We start from the raw sequence: 27,068 nt of genomic DNA, 5'->3' as shown, positions 1-27,068 counted from the left end.
CATATTTGAATATATATGCGTGTGTGTAAGCATACATATTATACACACACACACATGTATATACATACGTGTGTGTGTGTGTGCGCGCGCATGTGTATGTGTATGTGTTTGTGTACAAAAACTCTTTGAAATTGTTAAGAAACCACATTGAACGGGTTGAGTCATCTAATGCGGTCTACACCCAGATTATATGTATAAAAGAGCCTTGCTTTTCTCGGGGTTTCCTCAGAGTCACTTGAGACGGCGGTTGTTACTCATTGCATAGATTTTTGTCTTTCATTTCTTCCGAAATTATCAACAAGACTATAACCAACATGTACAAGTACCTAAGCATAGTGGCTATCATTGCTGCAATCGTAGTATTGGGCTACACAGATGAGAGTAATATATGCGAACGTGAACATGCTAGCAGTATGGCGACCTTCGTAAGGGACGCGAAAAATTGCAGTGTATACTCCATTTGTGTTCTGGGTAGATCCATGGGTAAAATGGCATGTTCATCTGGTTTAGTGTTCTCCATTACTTACAATGTATGCGTCAGAAAGAATCAGGAAAGAGACGACTGTAACAAAACATCTAGTCTTGGTGGTATTTCCGGTAAGTCAACATTCTTTAAACATCAATTTTTCCTATCGTCCCCATGATTATTATTATTATTATTATTATTATTATTATTATTATTATTTATTATTATTATTATCATCATCATCATCATCATCATCATTGCCTTTGCACAGCTTCTAAAGCTGGAGATGTACTACGGCATCAGCTGTTCACTATCAGTGAACTAAGGTAACGCTTCTTATTTTTCGAGCACCTTCCGGAGTATTCGAGCGGTTCCAAGCAGAGCTGTTTTCTGCAAGTGCTCCACCCTTATTGCAGCCCCTATTTCTTCCATGTACTTCTCGACATTTTTACTCACTGTTCCCAGGACTTCGACAATTATTGCTACTACTACCAACTTTTTCATCGACTACAACTGCTTAACCTCCCAAGCTAACCTGTCGTACCTATCGACTTTTCTTTCTTTCTTACCGCATAACTTGTTGTAATATTGTAGGCATGCTATATCTATGATTCAGCATAGTTTACTTTCTTTCTCAATTAAGACTCCATTATTATTATTATTAATATTCAGTAGTTTTATTTTTATAGCGTGCTTTCACTTCACTACCGAGCGCAGCTCTGTGTGCCTTGGGTATGTGCTGTGATTTGTTGTGATGCTCTGATGGTTATTGTATGGAAAGTGTTCTGCGTAGGATGTGTGCAGTGCCTAGTAGTGCAATTTTCTGTATGTTATACGGAAAATTGCACTACTATTATTATTATTATTATTATTATTATTATTATTATTATTATTATTATTATTATTATTATTATTATGTTTTTTCCTTCTTTCTTCAAATTTTCTTCCGTTTCTCGCCGAATGTTTTCCATACACCTAGGGCAGAGAAGGGCATTGTATGCATTCCTAGATTACACGCGCAAATTCACAGATAAAATATGTATTTAAAAATTAATAAATAAATAAATTCATGGATGGATGTTATTTTCACAGAGATAGTGCTCGTCTCAGTACATGAGCCGTTCCAGTTAATACGATTTTTTGCACTTCCTGTAGGGATAGTAAGCCTGGAATCATTTTCAAATAGGTTTCAGTACCTTTTTTTATCATTCCTAGAGATCCTACAATCACTGGTACTGTAGTCGCCTTGAGATGCCACATTTTTTCAATTTCTATTAGCAGGTCTTTATATTTACTAATTTTGTCAAATTCTTTCGCCGCTATATTGTGATCACAGGGAATACTCATGTCAATTAATAAACACATCCTTTTTGTGTGATCTTTTATAATAATATCCGGTTATTATTATTATCATTATTATTATTATTATTACTACTACTACTACTACTACTACTACTACTACTGCTATTATTATTATTATTATTATTATTATTATTATCATTATTATTATTATTATTATTATTATTATTATTATTATTATTATTATTATTATTATTATTATTATCATTACTTTTAATCAGCATGTCTGTTACAGTCTCTTACCGAGACACACCCAGTGTCCAATGGCGAGTGAAGGATAAGATGTTGCAATATGACTGAAAGCTTGCGGAGAAGGGGGGAGTAGCGAAATATATTCATGTAATACAACACAGACATTTAAATGGATAGGGTTTTTCTAAGGACGTGGGTAGTGCTTGTCAGTACAATCTTTTAGATTTCTCTGAGACCTTATCTAGATGTTTCTGACATCCCTTTTTTATCATACCTAGGGTACCTACAATAACAGGAAGAATTCTCGCTTTAAGATGCCACAGTTCCTTATATTTACTTAGTTTGTCAAATTCCTTTACAGATATATTTTTTTCAGTGGGAACACTTGGAGCTATTAGTCTACAAGTATTTTCTTCCCTGTCTTTAATAATTATGTCTGCTCGATTATCCTGGATCGCTATGTCAGGGTTGTCTGGAAAATTCAGAGAATAGGGACATTTTTATCTTCAAAGACTGGCTCAGGATGATGTTGTTATTATTATTATTATTATTATTATTATTATTATTATTATTATTATTATTATTATTATTATTATTATTATTATTATTATTATTATTATTTATTATTATTATTATTATTATTATTCTATGTTTGACTTTTGCTTTATATTTTTACAAGTTTGCTCCAAGTCTCACCCAGAGACCTCAAGAGACAACAAGTTGGAAGTTCACGTTGTTGTTATGCCTAGTATGCCATATATTTGGGGGGGGTTGTACTAGTGAATGTCTAATAAATAAATAAATAAATAAATAATAAAATTAAATTTAAAAAAATAAAATAAAATAAAAATTGTTTGCTTTAAACCTTGAGATTACATTATTATTATTATTATTATTATTATTATTATTATTATTATTATTATTATTATTATCATCATCATTTTCATTGGCATCTTCTTTCAATTATTTCTATTTCTTGCTGAGTGTCTTTCTGACACCTAGAGCAGAGAAACGTATTATAGACATTCATAGTGTATTAAAATAAGCATACCAGATAGTTCATTTACAGAATCATGTGATAGAGGAAAGGAAGAAGACAGAAAGAAAAAGGAAAACTAAAAAACAGAAAAGTAAACAAATAGAATAGGGGAGGAGGAAAAAAATTTACAGTGACAATGCTCTTCTCAATACGTGTGACGTACCAGTTAAGACAATAATCTTTTGCACTTCCTGCATGGATAGTAAGCCAGGGATCATTCTTAAATAATTTCCAGTTCCTTTTTTGATCATTCCAAGTGCTCCTACATTCACTGGTATTGCAACCATCTTGAGATGCCACATCTTTTCGATTAGCAGATCTTTATATTTTCTGAGCTTATCAAATTCTTTTGCCAGGACATTATGGTCACAGGGTATGCTCATGTCAACCAATAAAACAGACTTTATTGCTTTATCTTTCACAACAATATCTGGTTTATTTGCCTTAATGGTCCGATCTGTATATACTGGTAAGTCCCAAAGAATAGTTACATTTTCTCCCTCAGTTACAGCCTTAGGTTGGTGCTTGTACCATTTGTCAGCAGTTTTGATTTTATAATGTCGAAACATTATCCAATGTAGATATAGGCCAACTCTGACATGTCTTGATTTGTACTCTACAGGTGCTAAAACCTTACATCAAGAGATTAGGTAGTCCACTGCTTCTCTTCCATCGTTGCAATATAGGCACTTTGGGTCTACACTATTTTTTATCACATTGGCTTGGTAGCTCTGGGTCAATAACTTCTGATCTTGGGCAGCCAAGATAAAGCCTTCACTCTCTGCCTTTAGCCCTGCGCTCTGTAGCCACAGATGGGTGTATTTCTGGTCTAGATCAGCTTATTTGGTACGGGCCACATATTTGCCATTTATTAATTATTATTGTTGTTGTTGTTGTTGTTGTCGTCGTCGTCGTCGTCGGCGGCGGCGGCGGCGGCGGCGGCGGTGACGTCATCACCATCATCATCGTCTTCTTCGTCATTATTATTATTGTCGTTGTTTACTTTTAATCTGCATGTTTTTTTGCAATTACTAGCCGAGTCACACCCAGCACCCTAGAGCAAGTGAAGGATAAGAGATGTTACAGTATGGCTGAAAGCTTAAGGAGAGGAAGTGGCAGGGGCAGTAGCGAAATATTTCCGTATAATACAAAACAAATATTATTATTATTATTATTCAGTAGTTTTATTTTTATAGCGTGCTTTCACTTCACTACCGAGCGCAGCTCTGTGTGCCTTGGGTATGTGCTGTGATGCTCTGATGGTTATTGTATGGAAAGTGTTTTGCGTAGGATGTGTGCAGTGCCTAGTAGTGCAATTTTCTGTATGTTATATGTGTTTGTAAGTCCTGGTGTTTTTGTTATGTATTTGTCTGAATATTTTTTTTATCATGCCTAATGCACCTACTATGATAGGAATTGTTTCTGTTTTTAGATTCCACATTCTGGTTACCTCTATTTCTAGGTCTTTGTATTTTGAGAATTTCTCCATTTCTTTTAGTAACATGTTGTCACCAGCCGGTATTGATACATCAATTAGAAAGCATTTTTTTTCTTCATAATCTTTGACAACTATATCTGGTCTGTTAGCCTTAATTTCTCTATCTGTGTGTATCGGCATATCTCAGAGTATGGTTGCTTTCTCGTTTTCTGTGACCTTTTTTGGTGTGTGCCTATACATTATTATTATTATTATTATTATTATTATTATTATTATTATTATTATTATTATTATTATTTTACTTTTAATTTGCATCATTGTTACAGTCACTTGCCGAGATACACCCAGCGTCCTGGGGTGTATGTAGTATAAGAGATGTTACAATATTACTGAAAGCTTGGGGGTGGAGGTAGTAAACTATCTTTATGTAATGCAATACAGATATTTAAATGGGTAGGGTTTTTCTAAGGATGTGGGCAGTACTTGTTACCACATTCTTCTGGATTTCTTTGAGACATGGTTCTCCTGGTATCTTATCTAGATGTTTCTGACATCCCTTTTTTATCATACCTCGGGCACCTACAATAACAGGAACAATTCTCATTTTAAGATGCCACATCTTTTGTATTTCAATTTCCAGGTCCTTATATTTACTTAGTTTGTCAAATTCCTTGACAGATATTATTATTATTATTATTATTATTATTATTATTATTATTATTATTGAGTGAGATAGCAGTGCATGCCATCAAAGTGACGCTGGGATAAAATATGCGAAGCCCAGTATGACTACCCACCTGATAAGGGTATACCAGACACATTCATCACAACCATATGTGCACGACATGGTGATCTCATACCAAGATTAACAGCGCATGATCTTGTAGGTGGGGATCAGTTAGAATTTTCTTTAGGTCAAGTAGCGCATGGCTTTCAGAAGGTCTCTGAATAAGTGTTGTTTATGGATGTTGAACGAAACACCCATGTGTCCAGAGGTGAATTATCCAAACCTCAAAGAATTCCTCTCAACACATGGCTATGAACGTCCACCACTACTTCTGCTCGTGATCAGAGATGCACACATCGTCAGCCACTAAGGGACATGCTCAACTGGTTAAGGTCAAACAACTGACAATCAAAACTGTGGTATTGAACAGAATATTTGTTGTAGCCCATCTTTTACACCAAGACAAAACAATGTACATGATAAGACTTCTAATCAGTTAAGATGAAAAGTCATGAAAGCCACTGCCTGGTACAGCTATTATCATCATCATCATCATCATCATCATCATCATCATCATCATCATCATCATTATTATTATTATTATTATTATATCATCATCATCATTATCATCATCTGACACTGGTAAATCTTAATTCTCGAATTTTTCCTTTATTTGAAAACAGGTAATAACAAATTACCAAAAGGTTTCATGCCTTCTTTCGTTTTTGTCTCAAAGAGACATGACTTTCCTTTGGGTACTTGAGTGACCGTAACCATACCACTTCAGTTTCGTGCTGTTTTTCTGAGACCATGTGTTCGACCAGAATCTTTTGCTCTCCTCGGCATCATGCACAGAATTTTCAACTTTTTCATTTCAATTCAATTCCTGATAAACTCGTTTCCGGTCTTAATCAAAAAGTCTATTAAGCATATACTGCTCACTCTATTGTTCGTATTTCTTCAGTTTACGACCTTTAGCTTTCAACCGCTGTTTTAATTCTTCAGTTACAACATTGATTCCCCTCACATCGCCCTATACTTTCTCTCTAACACAACATACTTCTCTTTCTTCCAAATTTCATCTCCCTTTTTCCTTTCTTGGATATTAATGTTTTCTGATCTCATGGATGGACTGCTTTATCCTCCTTTTCTACCGTGATTCCTTCTAGTTACGTTGTCGATTACCAGTGGCTTGTAAACCTAACTTCCGGGCTAAAATGTTCAAAAATGCAGTTATGAAGCTTCTAGTGTCTGTGATGCTTTCAGTCCTAACATCGCCAGCAACGTCATTAACCTTCCTAACTCATTCTCCGAATTTCCTTTTGTCTACTATTTCAAACCCTGTATGAACAGCTCTGCTCACAGGAGGCTAAAATGTCTATGATATCGTTCAAGATGTTTCTTTGTTACTTGAATCTCTCACCATTTTCCTAAACATTAATCTCAACCTCATGCCCTTCTCCCTCTAACTCCACAACCATAAGCTCATTGTCTATAATGTAGACTGTACATTCTCTTTATCATCATTCCATTTGCCACTCATCTTATCGCCCCTCAAAACCCGTCTCTTAATGCTTTCTAGTTCAACGGGGGATAACTATACATTCATCCTGGTGGTTCTAGATTGGCCACACAGATTTTGTTCATTTATACCAAGCTGGTTTCTCTCCCATACGGTTGATGACAAAACTGATATTACGCTCTGAAATCAATTAGAAACTTGAAGTCTGGACTGACATTTGTGTCAAACTTATGTAACTTTACATACATACATGCATACATACATACATACATACATACATACATACATACATACATACATACATACATATATGCATGCATGCATGCATACATACATAAAAGACCTTCTTAAGGTTTAAAGGATGATGGTTAAAAGAAGGTACATTCCTTCACAACATTGCTACCAAGTAGGTGGCCAGTGAAAATTCAAAATTTACTCTAAAATTAAAAAGAGAAATGGAAGAGCATACATACATATATATATATATGTGTGTGTGTGTGTGTGTGTGTAATTTCCATTAACAGTGACTACTACTTCCCATTGAGTTAACGTTTGGCTCCTCTGTTTGACTTTTTCTGGGACATACGATTGGATAGACATTATCCATGACTCCTGAGTAATGAGCAATCACCTGTTGCTTAGAACAACACCTGTTGCTGTTATGAGCAATCACCTGCTGCTCCATTAACTGTTGCTGATTTGTGTGTGTAAGCATAACTGAAATAATATCAATAAAGAAGTACTCAGAATGCTTGGTAAAGGGGTTAATCAGAGAAAAATAGTAGTTCAGAAGAAATGTAGACTGACAGCAGTAAATAGACAGTCTTTTTGGAAAACTAAATGACACAATCTAATGACAGAACATTCTTTGATGACTTTTTTTCTTTAAATGTTATAACACCCTTGAACAAGACTATAACATCTAACATTTTCTTTGGCATTATTCTCAAATTCGCTATGCGGACACATACACAAAGTCTCTCTCTCTCTCTCTCTCTCTCTCTCTCTCTCTCTCTCTCTTTCTCTCTCTCTCTCTTTCTCTCTCTCTCTCTTTCTCTCTCTCTCTCTCTCTCTCTCTCTCTCTCTCTCTCTCTCTCTCTCTCTCTCTCTCTCTCTCTCTCTCACACACACACACACACAAACCACTACAAAGTAGTTAACATTAAAACAACTCAACGAAATATTCAGTTTTGTTCTAATATTATTTATATTTTCTAAATTAAGTACCAGCTGCGTACTGGACTCGATCTAATCGACTGGCCCCTTCCACAAAAGTTTTGGGCCTTGTGCCTATAGTAGAAAAGAATATTTATATTTTCCGGGCGAAATGCTTAGCGGTATTTCGTCTGCCGCTTTGCCTTTCATCCTTTCGGGGTCGATTAAATAAGTACCAGTTACGCACTGGGGTCGATATAATCGACTTAATCCGTTTGTCTGTCCTTGTTTGTCCCCTCTGTGTTTAGCCCCTTGTGGGTAGTAAAGAAATAGGTATCTCGTCTGTTTTTACGTTCTGAGTTCAAATTCTGCCGAGGTCAACTTTGCCATTCATCTTTTCGGGATCGATAAATTAAGTACCAGTAGCGTACTCGGGTCGATCTAATCGACTGGCCTTCTCCCCAAAAATTTCGGGCCTTGTGCCTAGAGTAGAAAATAATAATTTAATCATTTTATGATGTTTATCCTAAAACTTTCTTTTTCTTATTTACACCCTGCAGATGACAAATTATGTGACGACTATCCGAACGGAAACAACAGAAACCCAGAAAATTGCCACAGTTACATTCCATGCTTTAACCACACTTCAATGACTGTAATGCAATGTCCAGACCGGCTTCATTTTAGTCTTAAGCTTCAGAGATGTGTACTTGCAAAGGAATCTGACTGCGAAATCGGTAAATATCTTGGGATTCCGGATCCCGTTTAACATTCCACGTAAACTGAGTGTAAATAAAACTCCCTCTTTATCAGTACGTTTTAGTCTCCTCACATCCGACGAGATTAATTCTCAATAGGTTGAATTTTTTTTCTAGTCTAATCATGTCTGATTCATTGGCTGGATTATTAATTAACAAGTGTGATTATCGAGCAGAAGCAAGAATATGCTAATCGTAAACGAGAACTTAAACCAAGACTGTGTATATGTCAAGAACCTAAAAGCTCGTATAATGTAGGAAAATGAGGAAACGATTCCTGTTGCTTATTGGTTGACTCGTGATTTTGTTTCATGAAATAATTAATGCTTTCAATTAATTCAATCTATTTGCAGCAATCAAGGCATGAAGATTATTATTACTGTTATTTTTATGTTTGTTGTGCTTTATTTACTTATTTTATATCGCCTTTTGTAAACAGCGTTGTTAGTTACGTGTTACCAAGAAGTCATCTTAGTTTTATTTTGAAAGTTTTTCCATGATATCAGTTATGTATATGAAATGCTATGTTTTTCCATGATATTTGTTATGCATATGGAGTGTTTTGAGCGACTAAAATATGTGCATCTCTTGAAACTCATGATTTAGGCCATTTAATTCATATTCTATAATTTTTTTATATCTTTAAATTGGTCCTCAATTCTCAACATCTGTTTCACCTTAGCGGCAATTGGAAGTTTTCTTCTGGAGTGGAGTGGGGTGGAAGTGGGGTATGAACACACAAAAATACTTAAAATAAGACATGTTACCAGGATATTGAAATCTTGGTATAGCCCGAAATGTTTAAACATCTTGAACCATCAATCGTCATTTTGTATCTCCCTGCAGTATCTCCTAGCACTGTCTTGAGGTGCGCCACCTAGTCAAAATGAAACAACCGTTCTTAAAGTCCTTTACTTCTTAGGATTAGACGCTAGTTGAGATCCTGCTATCTCTAAGGAATTTCTTCCTATCCTAATCTACAATGCTCTATGAAAAAGCACCATTAGTTGGTTAACGCCCTTTAGAGAAAGCAACAATGTTACAGGTATTAAAGTCAAATAATTAAGAATGTTCTAAGAAGGCCATATGCCCGATCCTTTTTGCTTTGGGTTTTTTTTTTCGGATTCACTAAATTGAAAAGAAACTGACCTTCAATCTTATCTACTTGTAATTTACCGTTATGTTCATTAACTGGGTTCAGCTATCGTTTTGGTAGTATCGGTATACTCAGCCAAAAATGCAATAGACCATACAATATGTCATAATGGCGATCAACACAAAAGATCAAGAGATAATTTGGAAAACCGAATTGACTTGTTAGTTCACAGTCGAGTGTCGTTCGAACTATTTTCACTTCGTCCTTGTGAGTTGTTCACGAAAGAAAGGGAAGTGTCTGCATTCTTTGTAAATCCTCTCAACTTGTGAGAGCTTAGGTATTTGTAGGTCTATGTTAGCATGAAATGGCTGAACGGGGGATTCTGGTGAAAAAATTTCGGCGAAATATTTTGTACAGGATCTAGGAGATGAAACACGGTGAAGATGACGGAATGAGGAAAAGAGACGAATGGACTGCATGGGTTTAGATGAAATGAGTACGCACCTACATGGTTCAGAAATAATAGAGACTATTGTAGTAAATAAATAAGATACAAAAAGATGCTGTTGCGTGTTGGCGAGGGAATCCTTAGCAATCATTCAAAAGGCATTTTATTGAATATAGAAAAGGATGACTGCATGTGAAAAAACAGAGCAATCCATAAATATAAAAAGCCTCAATAAATCTTCAGTTACGATTAATAATAGTTGTGAAAATTATTTAAAATTCACTCCAGTCTTCTCAGATCTTACTAAAATATTGTTTTTATTGTGTTTACTTTCAGAAAAATCGAAAAATTAATACTAAGCTTACGTGGACACGGTTTTCTGACTTTTGAAATTCTGTTGAATGAAAACCCGGATGAATTCGTTTTGTTATTATTTCTTTATCGATTGTTTATAATATATTCAGTTTTACAATAAACTACAAATGCCTTCTGACCATCACGTGTTATAGATGTAATTCTTCTTCCTCAACTGCAAGCCTCGTTTTCAAGCATAGCGCCTCTTTTTCTCCCTTTTCCTTGTCTTCCTTCTTCACCTCAACCCTCTCTTCCTGCATTCCCTTAACTCCGTTTAACTATTTTTCTTCTCGTTTTCTTTTCCGTTTCCTTTTTCTTTTTTTTTTTTTTGGCTTCTATAAACAACATCGCTCGCTATTTGTGTCTGCGCAAAAGGGCGATGAATTAGCAGAGTCGTTAGTGTATCGGATAAAAAATTCTTTACGGTATTTGTTCCGACTATTTGAGCTCTCAGTTCAAACCCCACCGAAGTCAGTTTTGCCTTTCATCTTTCAGACATCGTTAAAATAAAGTACCTGTCAGGTACTAGAGTCATTTAATTGATTTACTCATCTACCACCATCACGAAAAATTAGTCCTTTTGTCTTTGTTAGAAACAGCGGATCTTTTCGGTTTGAACGGCATTTTTTTCTAGCGATGTCATATGAAATTGTCACCCATAATTATGACCCTAGTATCGATCTATTGCATTTCAATCTATTTTAGGGTTAGGGGTGGGGGAAGGACATCTTTTTTTCTTCACAAATGTAAATAAACCCAATCTGTTTCTTAAACGAGGGACATATTCATACGGCACAGAATGTTGTTTACCTCAATGGACATCAGTGATTGGTTGAAATTGCAGAAATTGAAGAAAAAAACAACAAATATCTTACAAACTATAGAATTTTCTCAATAAAGTCAAGACAAAAAGATGTTTTATAAGCACATTCTACCAGTATACGAAGTTTTAAATTTTTTAGTTACCTAGAAATTATGTTAAAAACTGCTGTTCAAACTGAAAAGATCCGAAACAGCGGAGGACTGACAGAATCATTAGTGAGTCGGACAAAATGCTTAGCGGCATTTCTTCCGACCGAGTTCAATGTTGCCTTTCACCCTTTCGGGACTGATAAAATAAAGTACTAGTAAGATACTGGGCACAATGTAATCGACTAGCCCCTTTCTTATAAAACTGCTGGCCTTGTGCTAAAATGCGAAACATTTAAAGCGACGAACTGGCAGAATCGTTAGCACGCCGGACAAAATGCTCAGTAGCATTTTTCCACTTTTATGTTCTGAGTTCCCAAGCTGCTCAGGTCACTTTGTTTTATCCTTTCGGGATCGATAAAATAAGTACCAGTCGAATACTCGTCAATGTAATCGACATGCCTTCTCCTCTTAAAACTGCTCGCTTGTGTTAAAACTAGAAAGAATTATTCTTACTCTTACTCTTACTCTTTTACTTGTTTCAGTCAGTTGACTACGGCCATGCTGGAGCACCGCCTTTAGTCGAGCAACTCGACCCCGGGACTTATTCTTTGTAAGCCCAGTATTTATTCTATCGGTCTGTTTTGCCGAACCGCTAAGTGACGGGGACATAAACACACCAGCATCGGTTGTCAAGCAATGCTAGGGAGACAAACACAGACACACAAACATACATGCACACATATATATATATATATATATATATATATATATATATATATATATATACATATATACATATATACGACGGGCTTCTTTCAGTTTCCGTCTACCAAATCCACTCACAAGGCTATAGTAGTAGACACTTGCCCAAGGTGCCACGCAGTGGGACTGAACCCGGGACCATGTGGTTGGTAAGCAAGCTAACTTCAAAAGCTCAATTTTTGATAAGGAGATAGATCAAACCTGAGTATATTATGCTCGCATTTTCCTTCGACCTGGAAGTGAGGAAAAGCAAAGTCAACCGTGGTAGAATTTTAACTCAAAATGTTTACCACTCACCGTTTTTAACCACCAATGTGCTTATAATTTCCTATGTTGAAAAATCATGCGTATTTTCAGTGTAAGCTAGGTTCTTACATTGGCTACCATGACAATCATTTGAAACCAATAATCCTAATGAACCGTACACGAATATATAGATATCCCCTTTACTATGGCAGTAATTATCTACTACTACTGCTGCTGCTGCTGCTGCTACTACTACTACTATTTCTGTGTCTATGGTCAAAGGGATAAATGTCTGTGGAATATTCAACCACTTCGACTATAATCCAATGAGTAATACTCATAGTTGAAACCATGGGATATACATACATATACGTATGCACACTCACACACACACACACATACATACATACATACATACATACATACATACATACATACATACATACATACAAGCATACATACATACATACATGGCCGCAAGCGGTTTCAAAGATAGAATTAGTTACATGCCAAATCCTAACCCCTCCAAGAGAAAGCGTCATCGGAAAGTGCTATGGTTCACACCGCCCTTCTCTTTAAGTGCTAAAACCCGAGTAGACAAGCACTTCCCCCTTACAAATAGGTTCAGCAAAATATTTAACAGGCATGCCCTGAGAATTTCCTTTAGCTGTGCACTTAATGTTTAAAAGATTTTAGTAAGTAGACCCACGCCTGAGCAGAGGCACTCAGGCATTTATCTGACTAGCAGAACTGAAATTTTTAATCCTTGCCCATATGAAAGTACCTGCGTGCCCCATCATGATATAATAACCAGTTCCTCAACTTCAGCCCCCCCCCCACCACCACCACCACCACCAACAACAACAACAACAACAACAACAACAATACCTGAAAGTCCAGCAGAGAGTTTGGCCAGAACATGCCACCAATATACCCACAAACACACGTGTCCCAGCACGGCGGACACCTAGCCAAATAGACTTTTTTCCATCACTCCCAACGTAAGCAGCCACACATATTGTACTTCTACACACACCGCACACACACACAAATGCCTCACAAATTTAACCAATGCATAAAAGAAATGTGTATACCCAAAGCAAAGCTTATATATATATAATACCACTACACACTTTCCATTTCCACAAGAACAATCTTAAAGACATACACATTTCCCACAAACTCATTTCAAGAAACCTCTTGCTGACTTGCAACAAAACCACCCCAAGTGAAGATGTTTTGGTACCAAGGGACTTTTAAAATCCTGCTCGATTCGTTTCATCATCTTTTCACAGCAACCACAAACCGGATGTGTCTATTCACCTCCAACAATAGAGAGCAGTTGCCATATTTCATTCCTTAACGAATACCTCTTATGTGCGCAGGGTTACATAATCGGACTGTTACCTAACACTCCGTTGAACCCCAAGTGCAAACCGATTGGGTAAGATCAGCCGCAATGGATATATAATACTGTACACTTCGATTAAAATGTGTGCGTGTGCGTGTGTGTATGTGTGTGTCTGTGTGTGTCTGTGTGTGTCTCTGTGTGTGTGTGTGTGTGTGTGTGTGTGTGTGGTGTGTGTGTGTGTGTGTGTGTGTGTGTGTGTGTGTGTAAATTTTATCCATAACAATGAGTCCAATAGAATGTATATTGTTTCGCCCGAGGTCTCTTCAGAGACTACATCGGGTTTGTGATGACAGCTAGTTATCTTCAGAAACTTGGTAGAAATACGGATATACGGATAGACACAGGGTAGGAAGATAACCATAATAGACTTGAGGTTGTGACAGAAAGAAAGATTTATTACACATAAATTTAGTCCTGCCTAACCTTGAATAGACTGGATGGTCATAGCTGGAATGCCTCAAACTATAAGTCTGCTCTCTTGGTCTTGACCTAGCGCCAAGCAAAGACGACTATAACAAGTTCAACATCAATTAAAAACAATTCGAGCCAATTCTGAAGCCTCCACAAGAACTAAATATAGTAAAATAAATCTCTCTCAAACCACAGGATTCTATCTTTAAAATGGAAAAACACTTTGAATAATGTAAATCTAGTTATACTATGTCTGTAGAAAAAACAGGCTGGATGATCATGGATGGAATATCATTGACCAGGGCTGACCTTGGCCTAAAGAACAACATCAGCTAAGAACAAGCCACCCAAACTAACTGTTTCATTTATTCCGTTGATACCTTTGGGAATAGCTTCATCGTTATGTTCCTCATTCTTCACTCTCATATAAGGCAAGAATCTTGTGTCTGGTCAACAAGAAACTAATGTTTTCTTGGATAGTTGACTCGATAGGGCATCAGACAACTAACCGAAATTCAACCGTTCGAATCCTGTCAAAGGATCTGTGCTAAGATAATGATTGGCAGAGTTTGCTCTCACAAACCAAATTCACCTAAATATGATTTAGTACTACGGATTGGTATATTTTGCCACTGTAGACAACGACATTACTATAAAACTAGTGAGTATTTCATTGGCTTTTAGTGTTCAAATTCAGCAGTGTTGAATACCATAAGCCCCCTCTATATAAGTGAAGACGCTGGCGTAGTTTTTAGGGTGTTGTACTCATGGTCTCAAGATCGTGGTTTTACCCTGGGTAAAACACTTCATTTCACGTTACTCCAATCCACCCAGCTGTAAATGAGTAGCTCTGCGGCGGATTGGCGTCTCGTCCAGGAGTATGTTGTGATCTCAGTCGCTTATACGCCAAGGAGACCGAGTAACCGGCCTTATTAGTCCCAGGACTCGAAATAGTAATGTAAATGTCCATCTATGTAATCCAAGTGTACCATGAAAGTAAGCATGATCACTCGTTCTCAAACACAAAAAGAATGCATGTTTTTGATTTATTTCAAAACGTTCACTGTTTGTAATACAGAACTTTCTAACACTGCAAACAATAAACTGTGAAAATCTTCACTTTTGTAACATATATATAATTTTAATTTAGAACTAAAATCTCTGTATCTACTCATAGGTTTATTTATATAGAAACAGGGCTCAATACCAACGCCTGTTGTTCATCTTGTGAGCCCAAAGAAGCCAACTTATACATCATGCGTAGAGGTAATTTTTTTTTTTATTTAGAAGTTTGGCTGTGAAGACGTGAAATGTTTTGAAGTATTTTCTTCGGCGATCTGTAGTAACAGTTGGAGTTGTATACTTATATTTGTTTAACTGTAATCTTTTAGGCAGCTGGGATTAGGCCCCGAATAAGAAATCCCCAGACAAAATACCATTATAGCTTCCTTGGAAATTTTTCTAGATATTTATTTTATGCATGTATTCAAATAAAAACTGTAACATAGGTTAATCTTGTGACCGATGGTACTAGGAGCAGATATGGATTACCAAGCTGCTGAGCTTCTAAGCATGTGTAGGATTGTAAATGATAGTTTATAATAAAAAGAAGAAATAAACATGTCGGAAAACTAATCATAAGTCTTTAAAACTCTTTCCTAAGAAGCATTATGAATATCTTTAAAACAGCATTTTTCTATACTTGCATGTAAACAAAGATATTCAGAATTTATTATAAAGCAAAAAATACAAATGGATGGCAACTACACCAACCACAATGTTATTTGTCAATCATCCGGGTATTTTAGTTTCATTTTTGTTTTCTTTTCTCCCCCCCCCCCTTCATTTTCTAAAACCACTTTGGCGAAAATTTAAAGAATCTATATTTGAAGAAATGTTTCTTCTAAAAGTACGAATCTTTTGCAAATGGATATCACTTCTTTCAGATGAAACTAACTGAGAATATTTCACCAGTTTTTTTAACACTGTTTTCCACGAAATCATGAAACCTCACATTGATGGGAAAAGATAAGAAAACGCTGTAACATTTATACTTTTCTCATGAGCAATAGTGACACAGGTAAAATAGTTCCAAGTGGGTGCAGGCACTACTGTGTGGTCAAGATGTCTCAGGTCAACCAATACTTTGTGAGGAGAATATGGCAAATAGAAACTGTTTAAGCCCATCATACATACATACATAAATACATACATACATACATACATACATACATACATACATACATACATACATACAAACGAGCAAACAAACAAACTGACACTCTGTCGGTTACAACATCGTGAGTTCCAGTTGATCCGATCGACAGAATGGCCCCTGCTCGTGAAATTAACATGCAAGTGGCTGAGCACTCTACAGACACGTGAACTCTTAACGTAGTTCTCAAGGGAATTCTGCGTAACACAGAATGTGACAAAGTTGACCCTTTGAAATACATGTACTACTCAGCTGAGTAGACTGGGGCAACATGAAATAAAGTGCCTTGCTCAAGGACACAGTGCGCCACCAGGAATTGAACTCACGACCTTACGATCGTGAGCCGAATACCTTAACCACAAAGCCACACACCTTCAACACTTACATAAAATGTGAGAAACTAAATGGAATTCACGAGCCACTACGATCGTTTCGACCCATTATACACCGGTACCTTACAGGTGAGATGTACAAACAATTATCATGCATCATAGGAGCAGATGCGTCTCCTCTGGTGATTTTTAAAAAGGTATCTCACTTTTTACTTGTTGTTTCGTTCATTTCTATAACAATACATTTTGGTCAGTGTAGCAAAAAGAGACGGATAGTATGCACTATAAACCCCACGGACACAAAAGAATTCCTGGTATAAATCCAGTTGTGCATACCTCCATAGTGTTGTTAACATCTGGTAGCCGAATACTGTAGACGGCCTTTAAACAGCATACTACAAGGTGTATACTTGAATATAAAATTTTATATATATATATATCGACAAAGAAAGAGAAAAAGAATGGTGGTGTTTGAACTAATTCTTTAACATTAGAATCATTTCCTTATCAGACGACGCTAATCTTCATTATTTGCATAATAGAATATACGATCAAAACGCCCCCCGTCCAATGGACGGTGCTGAGTTGTCAAAAATTTAAACCAAATTTTCCCAAAACAACTTTCCAACCGTCCCATAGGCCTCCCCTTTGAGAAACACTGATTTAACCTAAATTTGAGACACCAGCAAAAGAAGAAATAAAGATAAACTTTTTTTCTATTCTAAAGAATGCTTTATCGATCGCATTCTCACCTGGAATCGATTTTTGTAATTTTTCAAGACTTATACACGCCCTGATACCGTCAGTATCTACATATCAAATTGGAGCGCAATCGGATGGAGGATGCCCGAGATCCTAGAAGACACACACACACACACACAGACAGACAGAACGGATTTTATATAATAGATTATTAAGAGAGAGAGAGAGAGACAGACAGACAGACAGACAGACAGACAGACAGACAGGCAGGCAGACAGGCAGACAGGCAGACAGGCAGACAGAGATAGACAGACAGACAGACAGATAGATAAATAGATAGATAGATAGATAGATAGATAGATAGATAGATAGATAGATAGATAGATAGATAGATAGATAGATAGATAGATAGATAGATACATCGTGTCGGTTCGGAGACGATATTTTACCGCCGCGCAACAATTCAGAAAGGAAAAAAATATTTCATTCGGCTAGGCACGAACTCATTTCTTTAAATTTGTCCTCTCTGTAACTACAATGTCCTTCAGAATGGGTGTCACCCATATCTGCTTCTTTAAGATTTTGTAGACAGGTAGCAGAGAATATTTTTTAGAAAATCCCTGCATACTATGTTATATTACCAATTAAATGATGCAGGGTACGTTTTCAGTTACAGATACAGTCTTGTATCGTTGAGTCAAATCTCGTTTATTCAGCCTACCTATTTTAAAATCGGCATCGTGGGTAGGGAACAATTGACTACACTCAGTAGTGGGATTCACTAAACAATATGCAAGTTTGTCATAAGCTTGCAGTATTGAGTTCTCATCTTCCATGGATACGCCACGTAATTACGAAACTTTCGATTACGTCCCTCACAAGGCAATGGTTTGAGTGACTGGCACAAATATTCAGACATTTGATATTTGTTCGCTAATATCAAATGTCCGATTTTTGCTTGTGGTGGCGCAAACATTCACATGGCAGAAAATCACATACTTTACCCCATACTAATATTTAGAATCGGAACACTATTTTGTTATGCAACTCGAGAATAAAAGTCAAACGAGAAAGAAAACTGAGGCAGTATAAAATGGGAAAGATTGAGAAATTGGTGATTCCACACAAAATATATCGAAGATCTTGCATCAAAGTATAAAATTTATGTTTTCCAATATTTACATATAGTTTATTTTATTTTATTATCGTTGCATTTTTTAAAAAAGTATTCTTATTTGTGGGTGCGAAACTCCTGCGAGAATCGCTAAACGTATTGTTTGCTGATGCTTCCGTATATTTGGCGCTATGGGATAAACTCTCAGTTTTTTCTCCAGCGTTAACATTCATATCTACTGACAAAATAAGTTCCTATTTCGTATACATTTGCATTTATTTTGGCTTCGATAATCGATCGGGAAATTCTTTTTCTTTGTTATTCTTACATTGAAAGTATCGACCTTCGACAAATCTGCTATCATTTTAAAGGTTAGAATAGTGTGTAAAAATCTGCAAACGTGTCGCATATATATACGCAAATAATCCTAAACAACTTTCGGATATTCTTTAGAGTATTTATGGCTTCGATTTCCGTTGAGATTTCGCTTTATAATTGATGGAGTTCTGCTTTCAAGATTTCATAACTGCACAAAAGTATTCTTTGTTACACATGAACACGGGACTTTTGAGACATATGTACACTCATCAATCCGGATCCAGTAAATTACCAATGGTCTGAATGTGAATTCGGAATAGTATGAAATTAAATACCTTCAGGTTAGTGGCCGTTTATGCACTGGAGCAGGACAGGCGAGCTTCTGAAGGTATTTAAAATAATTCGATAGTATTAACAGGCGACTGAAATGGCATCATTGACATGCAAAGGGATTATGTAAAAGTAGCTAATAAGAGAATGAACTGTAAAAGGTCACTCAAACCTGCTGACGTTTTTCTAATTGGATGACATTTACCGACTGGAATTACCGAATAGGCCAATGTGCATCGGAGCATTCAGATCGTATCTACACAGGTTATTTATTAGGTTGACAAATTGGCATTGAATACAAAGTTCAGAATTTTGGTTGATTGCCTACACAAAACATAGTTTATGATCTGCACGACAGAGTATAGCAAAGAAGCAGAAATGAAAATTGGAGGCGGGTGATAGTCAGCAGTTTACAAGATGCAATGATTAGGAAAGTTATCCACAAAAGACTTACTAGAGTCGGAAACAGCACTATTTCTTCGACACAAATCACAAAGATCACGCTATCAAACTAAAGTTGTTGTTCCAAAGCACATGGGAGCGAATGCCATTCAATGGGCCTGATTGGCAAAATCACAACGTGGCAACTAATCCACTGTTGGATCTTTAACTAACTTCGATGAACACATGCTGCACAATTCCTGGGCAATGTGTGCAATTTCTCCGAAAATATTCTGCTCAATTGTTTGACAGTAGTGGCAAACAAGTCGATGTGCATATCTCAACGGTTTATGACAGCGTACAATGTCACAAAAAATTACTACAACGACAGCTGCGATTTACTTGGTCAGCCTCTCAGTTCCATGAATGTGAACCAGACTTTTCACTCCTCTTTTGGCATATATCGAATGTAAATGGTATCAAATAGGGGATATTTCCGGCGTAATAGATCTTGGGGTGGTGTTACTACCAGAGAGAACGCAAAGAAAAGAGCATCATTGACAATGATTTATTTATTGTCAATTATTTTGTTGAGCAGATGGTTTAAGTTTCTGATCAAGATACTCACGAAGAAGTTGGTGCTTGTCGTTGGAAAGGGCCCGCAGATCTGCACGATTCTTGTCTTGGGACTTCATCAACAACTGAAAACCCTCTATAACTGTCTAACGAAACACAACTTATTACCAAGAGCTTAAGTTAATCAGATAAACTAATTTGCATCTATAATGCATTCTTAACAAATAGTTCAATTAATGAATAATTATGTTGTACTAGGATTTAAAATACCCCCTGTTATTGGAGATAATGTATATGGATACAGGGTTTTTATACATTTGTCTATAACATGCAGTGTTGGCTAAAATCTGTAGATGTTCGCTGTAGCATCAGTAAACAGCGCATTGTTATGGCACCAGTAATGTACTAAGCAACCAATAAGATACTGGTCAAGAATAGAAATCGATATAATCAAATATACCTCTTTCCCACAAAGTTTGTAGCCTTGTGCTTTCTTTAAAATCTATATTATAACTTTTATTTTAACTGATGTTTTTCTTTTTGTTTTTTGCTTTTTGTCTATTAGTTTAGTTAAAGGAGGAAAGAGCGAGGTTGGTGGGACGACAGCAACGAGACTTTGAAATGTAATCTGACCTCTAGACCTTGTCTGTGTTGTAATTTGGTTTAAGGGATCACGTTAGCGCGTAGATGTTGTGTTCAAGTGGGTAGAGGAGATGAGAGAGAAGAGGTAGGGAAGAGAGCGGACAGGATAACAGAAAAAGAGAGGAGAAGTGATAAATGAAGGAAAAAAAGAAAAATCGTAAGACACACAAGCAGAAGTTGAAAAAATGGAGTAAAGAAAGAAAGAAAGAAAGAAAGAAAGAAAGAAAGAAAGAAAGAAAGAAAGAAAGAAAGAAAGAAACAGACAGGAAAGAGAAAAGGAAAAGAGGATGAAAATGAGACAAAAAAAGAATGTGTAAATGGTGGGGTACAAAGCAATGAAAGAGAAAGTGAAAGAGAACAAAAAGAAAGAAAGAACGACGGGAAATAGAAGTGGAGGTTAGAGAGGTATGTTGATTTATTAAATATGGGGGGAGAGTGAGAGGAGATGGAAAAGAGAGAGGAGAGTTTGTTTTTTAGTTTTCTGAGATAAAGTGACAGAAAGAGAACATTAAGTAAATTTGAATGAGGGGAAAGACCAATTGTGGAAGAATTGGAGACAGCGATAGCGACTGTAAAAGAACAAGAGGCAGAGATGAAGTGAGTGAGAAAGTGATTGAGAGAGACAGACAGATAGAGTGAGCGTGATTGAAGGGGAGCAGACGATAGTGGAAAAGTGGAAGAAACTGACAGAAAGAGACATGGAAATAGAGAGAGAGAATAAGAGAGAGAATAGAGAGAGAGAATAAGAAAGAAAAGTGAAGGATAAAGGATAAGTGATGGAGTTAGAGAAATGGTAAAAAAAAACGGTAAACTGTGAAAGAAATTGAGAAATGATAAAAGATTGGGGAGAAAGCTAATGTCAAAGTGAGGAATAGAAAGATCTGGAAACATTAAGAAACACTGACAATGCAATGGGAAGTAAAAGAGTAAACGAGCGTGAGATAGAGGGCGGGTTTAAAATAATGGAAAAGAAAGAGAGAAAGAAAGAAAGAAAGAAAGAAAGAAAGTGAAATAATACAGAAATAAAAAAAGGAAGAATGGGACAGATAGAAATCTGTGAGAGGCGGTGCTCCAGTATGGCCGCAGTCAAATGACTGAAACAAGTAAAAGAGTAAAGAGAGAGAGAGAGAGAGAGAGAGAGAGTAAGAGAGAGAGAAAGAGGAGACTTAGAAATAATAGAAAAGAGTGAGAGGGAGACAGAATAGAAGAAAGAAAGAAAGAAAGAAAGAAATAAAGAAAGAAAGAAAGAAAGAAAGAAAGAAAGAAAGAAAGAAAGAAAGAAAGAAAGAAAGAAAGAAAGAAAGAAAGAAAGAAAGACAGGAAGAAAGAAAGAGAACGGAAGAGAATGGAAAAGGTAGAGATGTACCTCTTTAGTAGAGATAGAGCAGGAAAAGTTTCGGGGTGAATTTTATTTACCTGACATCAAGTGAAAACAGAAAGTGAATTAGAAGCTAGAGCACGTTGTGTAGACTGTTGACAACTGAAGCGTGTGACCTTTTGACCTGTCATCATGGAATCTGTTCACTCTTTAAAAGGGACCTTACAGTTGGAAAACATTTGTTGATTCCAGGTAAACAGGGCTTACACAAAATAAACTAATTCCCCTCACTGTGTATAGAGAGAAAAATAAGGAGCTCCTGCTGCTGCTAGTCAGAATAAGATGCAATACTTAAATGAAGAAATAAATAAATAAATAAATGAGTAAAAAAAAATTACCCAATCACCCCACCACCACCACCAACAACAAAAATAACACATCGTACCGGAAACTATTGTACGTGTGCGTATGAGCTGGCATATATGCGCGCGCGTATGTGTGTGTGTGTGTGTGTGAGTGTGTGTGTGTGTGTGTGTTTGTGTGTGTGTCTGCGTGCATGTATGTCTGCGTGCGCGTGCCTATTTATGTGTGTCTGTATCTGTGTGTCCATTTAAACATTGCAATATCCCCTTTAAAAGGGAGTCATCTGCTCCTTTTGTGCAACAACGGCTCTCTGAAAGATGTCACCCTGTACGTTGCTGGCCGGCTGTAGTGTGCTGTTGTGCCTGTTGAATCCAATCTTTGGCCAGACGATATGCGATACCATCCAAGCTGGACAATGGGTGAGAGACACCCAAGATTGTACAGTGGCTCACCAGTGTGGCTTTGAAGGTGAAATTGCCCAATCGACTCATTGTAACACAAGCCAAGTGTGGTCAAATCTTGCCCATGCCTGTGTGTGGGAAGGAGATCCTGACAGAGATGATTGTAACGGAAACCCGCACGTTCCTATCGCTGGTAAATCCTTTTTTTTTTATTTAATTTTGTGTTTAATTTTTCTTTTACTTTTATTCTACATGGTGTATCTGTTGTTGAATTATTGATTCCTGGAAGACCAAACCTCAAATCTTGGGGAATGTGTATATTCGATTAGATCAACCCAACCTTATTTTATTGATCTCTCCATCCAACTCAGAATCATACAAACCAAAGTTGACCTGGTATTTTATTTCATTGACTCTAGACAGATGAAAAGCAAGGTTGATATTGTAGCTAAATTTCTTTTAAATTAAACCTCGCCATCTTAAAAATAGGGAAGGGCATATTTAATGATGTAACCCTAGAAATAAAATGTCTCAAAAGAATACAAGATGATCACGGCTGGAATTATATTTGATTATAGATCTGCACGATCAGGACTGACTTGGAACTACCGAACAGGAACAGCAGCAACAATAACAACAATTGCTTTAACCATTAATTGATGGATTAAGAGTTAGTTCAGTGTCCAAACCCTATTTCTTTGGATTATAAGTGCTTCATAATGGAATGGAATTCAGTACAATAAACAGCAGTAAACAACAGCATTGTAAAATTAAGAAGTGCTTTTCTATCTTGCTATGTTGATTTTGTGTGTTCTTGGGGCCTTGTATCATGATGATTTCTAATGTGAAGTCTAATCAAATGGTATCGGGACTGGTGCTATAAAAAGAAAACTACAACACAACACAAATCAATTTGGCATTTAATCTCCTTCGAAGTAATGCCTTTCTGAAGCCACACACTTTATCCAGCGTCGTTTCCATTGATGAAAGCATTCTTGGAACTCCTTTTGGTGGGAGGGGTTGTGAGCAGTTGCCTCGTCGCACTCTCTTGGACTTCCTCGACGTCTTGAAATCTTGCCCCATTCGAGAGAGATTTCATTTTTGGAAAGAGGCAAAAGTCGCAAGGGGCGATTTCTGGGGAATATGGTGGTTGTCGGACCTGGGGAATGGTTGTACTTGGCCAAAAATGGTTGCAACTGACAGCAGTTTTGGCACAAACTTGGCAGACACACATCTCATACCCGAATCTTCGGTGAGGATTGACTGAACTGAATCGTAACTAATGTTCCCACCCTCCGACGACTCACAGTGATTCGACAGTCTTTCCGAACAGCTGCCCGCACATCATGAATTCTGCTGGTTGTGGGTCTCCCAGAACGTGCGTCACTGTCGACATTTTGTCGACCATCTTGGAAACGCTTGAACCATTTGTACACTCGCGTCCGGCTCATATACTCATCTACATGCAATTTGTGCAACTTTACGTAGATCTCTGCACCGGTATCACCAAGCTTTTGACAAAATTTGATGCAGATTCTCTGCTCAATTTTCTCGGTGCGACGACCACATTCTATACACTTTGCTTCCAGGCACTGCTATAAACATCGGAAGTGAGCAAGAACGTTATAACTTAGTGTGCATGCACGACAGAGTTCAAGATCAACCTGTGCCAAGCGGTTTCTCTCTACGTACTTTAGTTCCTTTTTACCATTGCAACAGTCCCGATACTATTTGATCAGACCTCGTACAAACACAAGTCCAGGAATTTAATGTGAAAAAAGCTACATTCGATTTAACAGAATCAGTACTTGGCTTGTGATACTTTTTTAAACGACCCTGGAAGGAAATATAGAATAAAGCCACCCTTGGTAGGAGTTGAACCCAAGGCAAAGAGATGTAATTAATTTTTAAAATCATTTATTCCGCTGCTCCACCGATTCTATCATTATTTTAGGTGCCCATGTAGTCACGAGCATAGACACTCCCTTAGCCCTGCTACCCGTGACTGTATATGAGACAGACGGTTGGGGGAGGGAGATGACTGCTCCAGCATCCGGATGGTACGCATTTTCTGCATATCACACTGGAGCAGCATGAGATGATTTGCCCTGCTCAAAGACACAATACAAGAACATAAGCATTCAAGCTCAAACTCTAACGTTTCCCATATTCCACTACCTTTTAATGAACTTACTATTATAAGAACCAAATGTAAAACCAAATATTAAAAGAAGAACCATTATCCTTCCACGTTTTGCTACCAATCTCAATAAAAAGTTAGGTCTTTTTTTTTATAATTAAGTTATGTACTATATTGCTGTAAAATTTCAGATGTTTTCCAGTTAGAACATTTCTGTTATATTTCTCCAAGAATTAATTTTATGTAACAGACTGTGAATTATATACTGCCTTCTAGTTCATAAATTTAGATTAAAAGTCAGAAACGATTTCACAGCAAACATGTATCCCTCTCTCTCTCTCTCTCTCTCTCTCTCTCTCTCTCTCTCATTCTCTCTCTTTCTCTCTCTCTTTCTTTCTTTCTTTCTTGAATAGCCTCCAGTTCAGTTTCCACTGTGACGTATTTTCCTCTGTTACCAGCGGGCTCTTGCCTTGGAGGAATTGGTGAAGGCAGTGTTGCTGCTCTCGACACCAGTTTAGCTTTTGAATCTCCTATCGAAATTTTCTACCGTTGGTCTCCACATATCTCACATACTTTGAATTAATGGCTGCCTACAAGATCATAATATAAGTTTGTGTGCGGAAGGAGCACTTTCTCTTTCTAATTCAGGTGGGCCCCAGGATTTGGTTTTGTCCCCTACACGCTTCCCTCTATTCCCTTCTGATTGGCATGGAATCACTCACAGACATGCTCTGTCCTCCTGCCTACAGGCGTGCTGTTTTTTCTATCTACTTTTTCTACTCTTACTATTGTGGCCTATGTTCCTCGGAGCTAACTAGGTTCATGTTACCTTTACTCGGGTATTCCACCCTAATTGTCTCTCCCCTTCTCATCATATTTAGTGTCCTATTTCCCAGACAACTCCCTGGTCATTATGATCAGTCCTTTCTTCCCAATACGTCATCCTTCTGGGATTCTCTCCTTGCTTATATCTTCCCCGTAAGCGTTGATTTAAAAAGATTCAAGTAGAACATTATTAGCATCAATTTTACCAGTCAAGAATGCCCTACAAATACACTAGGCAAGTTCCTTTTTATAGACCCAATAAGAAATGTGTATGTATGTATATATGTATACATGTATATATGTATATATGTATATATGTATGCATGTATATATGTATATATATATGTGCAGGCATATGTGCGTATGCAGGTGTGTGTGTTTATTATATATATATATATATATATATATATATATATATATATGTAAGGAGAGAGAAAGACATTAATACAAGCACACTAAAAAATAAGAACATTGACACCACGTGGACTCTAATTGCAAAACTTGTACATTAAGTTATCAGATAATATCATATTCCTTCATCTCACCAGAATTCCTCGTCACTCTGAATTTCTCTCCTTGCGTTCTATATAAAATAAAATTTGTTTATTTTTGTTATCTACCTTAAAATGGCATATTTCCAAATTGTTCCTTCCACTTTTAACTATAAATTTGAACAATTCTACTAAATACCCACTGCATGCAAATCGGTTGGACAGACCGAAACATTTGACTATTTGTGACGAATCATTTTTTTTTATTTTGATCTAATGCTAATGTACATAACTCTCTATCCGTAGCTTCTCCTTGATTCCATTCACAGTAATTTCTATATAATAACTAGTTGTTGAAATATAGTATACATGTAAGCATGGGTGGGTATGTGTGTTTCTCTATGCGATGATAGATGCGTAAATGGAGTTGCTTAATAGCTACATTCTAGGTTAAACATTACAGAGCTATTGGACACACTATTAAACGAAGGCTTCTTACGAGAAGACAGGATGACATGTGGGTGTTTTTTTTACTGTCTTGTATTTCCTCTCTAATAGTTAGTTATGTTTAACTGTCGGCAGGAGGCATGTTATAAATGTATTCTATCTATCTTGTTCATCTCT

At 36.8% G+C, this 27,068-nt stretch overlaps 2 protein-coding genes across 2 annotated transcripts in view; both read left to right on the top strand.

The window, feature by feature from the left end:
- The first annotated feature begins 206 nt into the window (after positions 1-206).
- On the top strand, positions 207-10,696 carry LOC115213031. The gene is made up of 3 exons (XM_029781936.2): positions 207-597; positions 8,459-8,635; positions 10,537-10,696. Exons 1-3 carry the CDS (start codon positions 315-317, stop codon positions 10,551-10,553), a joined length of 477 nt encoding a protein of 158 aa, XP_029637796.1. The 5' UTR covers positions 207-314; the 3' UTR covers positions 10,554-10,696.
- Positions 10,697-22,868: 12,172 nt separating this feature from the next.
- LOC118763859 overlaps positions 22,869-27,068 on the top strand; it is a 14,063-nt gene continuing 9,863 nt past the window's right edge. Inside the window, exon 1 of the mRNA XM_036503796.1 lies at positions 22,869-23,181. Coding sequence (XP_036359689.1) covers positions 22,905-23,181 — 277 coding nt within the window. The 5' untranslated portion in view covers positions 22,869-22,904. The remainder of the gene's footprint in view (positions 23,182-27,068) is intronic.

This window comes from Octopus sinensis, linkage group LG6, assembly GCF_006345805.1.
Source record: "Octopus sinensis linkage group LG6, ASM634580v1, whole genome shotgun sequence".
NCBI lineage: Eukaryota > Metazoa > Mollusca > Cephalopoda > Octopoda > Octopodidae > Octopus > Octopus sinensis.
This window is presented reverse-complemented; position numbering and strand designations above follow the sequence as displayed.

What these genes read in the sequence shown, in the direction of transcription:
- LOC115213031 (XM_029781936.2), top strand. Translation starts at nt 315, where the DNA reads ATGTACAAGTACCTAAGCATAGTGGCTATCATTGCTGCAATCGTAGTA. An exon ending in TAGTCTTGGTGGTATTTCCG is followed by an intron (nt 598 to 8,458) that starts GTAAGTCAACAT and finishes TACACCCTGCAG; the next exon opens with ATGACAAATTATGTGACGAC.